This window comes from Eublepharis macularius, chromosome 15 (assembly GCF_028583425.1).
Source record: "Eublepharis macularius isolate TG4126 chromosome 15, MPM_Emac_v1.0, whole genome shotgun sequence".
NCBI lineage: Eukaryota > Metazoa > Chordata > Lepidosauria > Squamata > Eublepharidae > Eublepharis > Eublepharis macularius.
The window spans coordinates 54666040-54672354 of record NC_072804.1 but is presented as its reverse complement, the minus strand read 5'-3'; the positions used below and the strand labels follow the sequence as shown (position 1 = coordinate 54672354).

General features: G+C 53.1%; 1 protein-coding gene across 1 annotated transcript; it reads left to right on the top strand.

Moving 5' to 3' along the window:
- The first annotated feature begins 1732 nt into the window (after nt 1-1732).
- On the top strand, nt 1733-5326 carry GGN (gametogenetin). Its single transcript, XM_054998954.1, has 3 exons — nt 1733-4036; nt 4178-4380; nt 5167-5326. The coding sequence occupies exons 1-3, from the start codon at nt 1733-1735 to the stop codon at nt 5324-5326; spliced, it is 2667 nt and encodes an 888-aa protein (XP_054854929.1).
- The last annotated feature ends 989 nt before the right edge of the window (nt 5327-6315 follow it).

The window sequence follows — 6315 nt, the reverse complement described above, 5'->3', positions numbered from 1 at the left end:
ATTTTCCTCCAAGAGTAAGATATTTCTCTTTCTTAATGAGTAGCATGGGAGAGGGTTCATTGATTTTTGGGAAGGGAGTTAGGGTTGCCAGGTCCAGGTTGGGAAATTCCTGGAGATTTTGGAGGGGAGGCCTGGAAAGGGTGGGGTTTGGGGAAAGGTGGCGCTTCAGTGGGGTGTGAGGCCATAGAGTTCACCCTTCAAAGCAGACATTTTCTCCAGGGCAGCTGGTTTCTGTTGCCTGGAGAACAGTTGTAATTCCGGGAGATCTCCAGCTACCACCTGGAGGCTGGCAACCCTAAAGGGAGTGCTTTTAACTGTCATTGAAGAGGAACAACACACCCACCCAGGCTAAGAACCCAGGAGTCCTGGCACCGCCTTCCTTCACACTGTAACCACGAAGCTTGCCGCAGGGCACTTAGGGTTGTTAGCTGCAGGTTGGAAAATACCTGGAGGCTTGGGGGCTGGCGGCTGGAGAGAATGGGGTTTGGGGAGGGGAGGAACTTCAGCGAGGTATAATGCCATAGAGTCCCACTTTCCAAAGCAGCCATTTCCTCCACGGGAACTGGATTTATGGAGCCTGGAGATCAGTTGTAATTCCAGGAGATCTCCAGCCACCACCTGGAGGCTGGCAAGCCTACGCACAGACTGTAGAAATTGGAAAGGGCAACCCCTCCAGCTGTGTTTCACTTGCCTGTGGTTGCTGTGAGCATTAAGGTGGCCTCCTCATCACTGGCCCCCAACTCCTGAACCTGTCCCAGCTGGCTGAAGTGCAGGAATTTAGTAAGGGAAGCTTTTCTAGGACCGGGCCATGAGAAGAAGGCACAACCTGCTAAATATGTATTTATTGTCCTGCTTTTCTCCCCAAGAGAGGCTCAGAGCAGCTTACAACATCCCCGTGCTCTTCAATCTCCATGGAAAGCCAAGTCATCGGTAGGTTTTGGGCTGGCTGCCATCAATATGCTGGCAATACTCAGAAAAGGCAGACGAGAATTACCATTAAAAACAATCCTCCATTTTATCCTCAGGACAATCACCTTGTGAGGTTGGTTAAGCTGAGAAAGGGACCGGCCCCAAGGTCACCAACCCACCTTCTATGGCGGCGGGGGCGGGGGGGAGTTGAATTTGACAGTGAAATCCTAAGCAGAATTACTCCAATTTAAGCCCATTGAAATCAATAGGCTTAGACAAGTTTCTCAGATCCTAGAGTCTATCCACACTGTCTCAGCTCAAGGTAGAATTAAATGTGGCTGGCATAATGATACCCTACCTCATTTCAGATCTGCCCCATGCTTGCTTCATTCATTCATTCATTCATTCATTCATTCATTCATTCATTCATTCATTCATTCATTCATTCATTCATTCATTCATTCATTCATTCATTCATTCATTCATTCATTCATTCCTGCAGAGCAAGCTCAGAGTGCATCACATTAAGGTATAAAAACAAGGTAGCATCATAAAAACAATTCCAGTTAATGAAACCCAGCGGCATTCACATTGCACCATCCTTCCTCAACCAAAACCCGTGGTGTGGGTGGCGAATGGGTAGATGTTATACAGACTGGGGGGGGGGTAGTATTCTCTTCCTGGCAGGAGGCTGATTGAAGGCGGGGGGGGGGGTCCACCAGCGAGATCATGGCATGCGCACAAGCTCAGCCCCCAGATCTTGGCCTTGTGCCATGTGCTCTAAGTTCTTGCCATCTTTTTATCCCCAGGGTGACTAAATATAATGGGCAATGTCCAATGGGAGGCAACGCAAGAATCTGAGGCGACCAAAGATGGGGAGGAGAAAGCCAATCCAGACAGGAGCAAGACCAATCAGAGGTCCAGCGCCACTAAACAAGAGACAGGGTGCCTCTCTCTCAACCCATGGAACAGAAAGGGGAGCTCTCAACCCATGGAACCGGAAGATGTTTGTCAGCCACAGGGCAATGAGCCAGGAGGAGGAGACAGGCAGGCAGGAGCCACGGAGATGGAGAAGAGTCACTCCAAAAAATCCAAGCCAAAGCAGTCTTCCACTTGGGCCCAGAATTCACCCAGTGGCGCGATCAAGGAGGCCAGCCTCTGTGATAAAGAGCTCAAGACGGAGAGGCAGGGCCTAGCTTGTCTCAGCGGGGCTGATCTCCAGACTGGTCAGAATACAGGATCTGTTCTTCAAGAGGATCAGAAAGGATTGAAACCAGCTTTAAAGCCTCCCCAAGTGGTGGCCTCTGACCCCAAAGACCTGGGTGCCAGAAGAGCAGCAGCTAAAGGGAAGAGCAAGGCAGAGAATGCCTGCCTGGGTAAGAACCCGGCAAGCCTGTCGCTGCAGCCAGAGAAAATAATGGAGCTGGGCCTGGCCATCGCCGCAGATGAGGATGGGGCAGAAACCAAGGTCTATTGGGCCCAGCGCATCAAAGCGAGCCCTAAGGATGAGGCAGACCATGAGGAGCCATTGCCTGAATCGGTGCCTTGTGGCCAGAAAGTGCCGACAAGCTCATTGCGCATCCTGGCACCTTTCAACATGACTGAGGATACGCTGGTGGGGCTCAGATTTATGCAAGAGACAGACACCAACAGGCCGGCTCCTTCCAGCGGTGCAGCTTCCCCAGGAGGAAAGAAAGCCCTCCTCTTGTGGGGGTCCGGTCAGTGGGAGATAGAGCAAATGGGCCAACGGGACAACACGCCTGGAAGTGATGGCGATTCGAAGGGCCCTGCCCCAGCTTCACACTTACTGGCCGAACACCCGACGATGTCGAGCAGCCTCGTGGAAACGTGTCCGGCCTCGGGAAGCGAGGCAGAGGCTGGGGCAAAGAACGAGGCTGCGGGGGCAGAGGTGGTCAGTTCGGAGACAATGCAAGAACTGCTAGAGAGAGGCCTTAACTTCCTGTACAAAGTAACCATTCAGCCAGGCCAGTGGCCTCCCAGCATCAAGGCTGTGAAACCAAAAGCAGGCCTCATTCCCTCGGGCATCTCCTACGCCGATGTTCTGAAGCAGTGCCCACAGAAGAAGGCCCCGGCCAGCACCCTGGTTTTGCCCCAGGCTCTGCACCACCTCACAACACCAGGGAAGAAGCTGCCATCATTCAAAGGGCTGGAAGGGAGCAACCCTGAGGACTTCTCCTCGCTCAGCCAGTTGTTCCTGGAGCACTTCAAAAAAGTCACCCCGAAGGAACCTGCCGGCCATGCGCCCGGTCAGCCAGTGGTCACATTCCTAGAGGAGCTGTCCACTGCCGGCACCAAGAGGCCAGAGTGGCAAAGGCCCCGGCCTCCGACTCCGTACCCTCAGCGCCGTAAAGGTCAAGGGCGGAAGTTACCAAAGTTTGGCGCAGCTGTGCCCCAGGTTGTCACTTTCTTGGGCAGTGACGCAAAATGTGATTGGCTTGTGCACGATGAAAGCCAAATGTCATTCGACGCGGCTGACGCGGCAGCCGAAGAAGAGGGCATGGGCCCCACCGATCCATCCCAGGCAGGTGACCAAGAGGCTGTGGAGGCAGCCTCCTCTCCCTCGATTGCAGCCCTCTTGTCAGAACAGGAAATAGCAGTGGAGGTCGACGGGAGCGTACAGAGATTATGCTGGAGATCACTGGACCTGCCAGAGGGTGCGAAAGAAACGGGGCCACTGAAGTCACCGCCGTGTAACTCAGCTTGGGGTACCATCCCCCCACTGGCCACTGGCCAGTCTTTTCAAACAGAGGACCGACCCCCAACACCACTGCCAGGCCCAAAATCATATTCCCCCAGTGAGACACCAAAGGCACCCAGCCCCACTGGCTCTCCCATGGGACCAGCTCCCACGAGACCATCTCCAGGTAAGAAGGCAACAGGCACGGCCCAAGCAAGACCCAAGGTCCGAAAGCAAGGCCCTGCAGCGGCAAAGTCGAAAGAGAAACTCAAATCCTCAGGTCAGCCCAAGGTGAAGGTACCCAAGGGCAAGGGGCAGAAGCAATGGCCCCGCAGCTGTGGTGTGGCCTCCCCGCTGAAGTTAGAAGGGGTTCCTCTCTTTCCACCGTTCGAGAAGGTTGCCAGGCCCTTTTATTTCGGAGAGCCTTTGGTGAGTGTTGCTTAACTTTTTTAAATTAAAAAACTTAATTTGTTGATTTGCTGCTTATAAGCCATTTCACATTGGCTTAAGAGTGGTTTTACGTGTAGAAAAAATGCAGGATGTTTTTTAAGGAAACGAATCTATGTCCAGGAGGTGCCCCCTTCTCTGGACGAGCGAGCAGCTATTGAAGAGGATGCTACCCTTGCCCAGAATATTTCCAAGCAAGACCAAGAAGGCCCCAGCCCCGTGCAGCATCGCCAGTGGCCGGCTTTCCAGGTGGCGGACTCGTGCTCCAGGAAGTGCTATTGCAGACACCAGGAGGAGAGGAAGCTTCCCAAAAACATCGTGGCATGGTGAGTGAATGGCGGGGGAATCCTGCTTAGTCGCCCACAATAGATGGGCCCATCTGTGCTTGCTAAGGGATCCACTGTTCATAGTGGCCTCTAAAGAATGCTGGGAACTGAAGTTTGGTGGGGGTACCGAAAATTCTGTGAGAGTCCTTATCCCTTGCACACCCTCCCCATTTCAAATCCCAGGATTCCTTGGAAAGGTGAAGTACCCATTCAAAGTCTGCAGGGGAGACACACCCATAGAGCTGTGATGGACTCAGAGGCTGGGAAGGGGCCTGCCAACCCTCCCCTTGCCACCATCAACCCTTCTACTACCCAAGTGTTGTGTTGTACACAGAAAGCAGGTACCTTATGAGGTGCCCATTTCTTGGTACTGCGGTCTGCCTGAGAACGTAGTCAGGTTAATCAAGGAAAGGCCCTTTGGGGCTCCCAATTAGCGAGACAAAATTTAAAACACTTACCCTGACGTGGATAGTCCAGACAAGCCTCATCCGATCTCAGAAGCTAAGTAGGGTCAGCCTTTGTTCGTAATTGGATGGGAGACCTCCAATAAAGACCAGGGTTGCAGAGGCAGGTAGTGGCAAGCCACCTGTGCTCGTCTCTTGCCATGAAAACCCCACCAGGGGTCACCCTAAGTCAGCTATGATTTAACAGCACTCTTCACCAACAGAATGTATGCTAGTGTAATTGGTCACTTAGAGCTGTCCCCAGCCGAATGGGGACAACCCCAATTTGAAGGCACATTTCAACAAGACATTGCTCTCTCCCACCCCCACCCGCTCTGTTCAGGCTCAACCCCTCCACCAACCACCTGGCAGAACCCCCCTGGGTCGCTACCGCTCTGCTGGCCGTCTCGCTGGTTGCTGGGAGCAAGTTTTGCCTGGATTCTTACAAGCAGCAGCACGTCACCCGCGAGGACCTGGCTCCCTCATCCAAGCGGCCTTCTTAATAAAACCTTGTCTATCAGCTCAGCCTGAGGCTTCATTTGTGGGCTCCCACTGGAGAAGCGGAGGTCTTGCAGCACACAGAGTTGCCTGCTGGCAGTGTTGGCTTGTGGCAGGGGGAGAACCACCCTGGCTGCTTAGAGGGCAAGAGAGGCCCTGGCAGCAGTGCAGGGAAAGGTTCTAAAGGGGGTGGGGTGGGGTGGAGAAGATACCCGGGTGCTGCTACTTGGGCTGATAGCGGAGTGCCTCTTGACCACCCACCCTGCTCCCGCCTCTAGGCCTTTCTAATCACACCGTTGGGCTTTTTTCCTCTTGTCGGCCCAGTGAATTCCACATAGAGTTAAGAGCTCAGCAGATTTTTTTCAGGACAGGAAAAATGCACATCTATCTAGTTCCACATGCTAAATTGTAAAGCCGGAACCCAGGTTTGTTTCAGGGGAATGCTTACATTTCTGAAATTTGGATGTGTGCTCAGGTCCGCTCAGCAGTTTTGTGCTTAACACCACACACTGACCCTCTTGCCTCCAAGTGCCAACTGGGGCGGATGTTTCCGTGCTTGCAGAGCGCCCGTAGTCTCTGCTTTGGGGGACTAAGTGAGGTCCATGTGGCTTGCCTTCACAAAGCCTAGTGGCATCTTGGCAGAGAAGCCCAATACATACCCAGCCAGGAACACGAGCACCCCTTGGCTCCATAAGAATAAAGAGTCAGACGCAGAGGCAGAACGTTGCTCTGGTGTGACCGGGGAAGGCTGGAGTTAGGGCCACAGTTTTAATAACCATAGTGTGAGTGGGTGGCATAAAGTTTTCAGGATCTAGAGCTACCAACTCTGGATTTCAAGAAAAACTTTAATGCGTATTCAGAGCTGGGTCAACGAGGCCTGACATGTGGGCAAGGGTTTTTTTTGAGGCGGGGATACCTCCTACATTGGCTAGGGGCAAGGAAGCCAACGCAAGAGGAATCCACAGAAGTGCTGCCCAGTGCCTATTCCTCATCT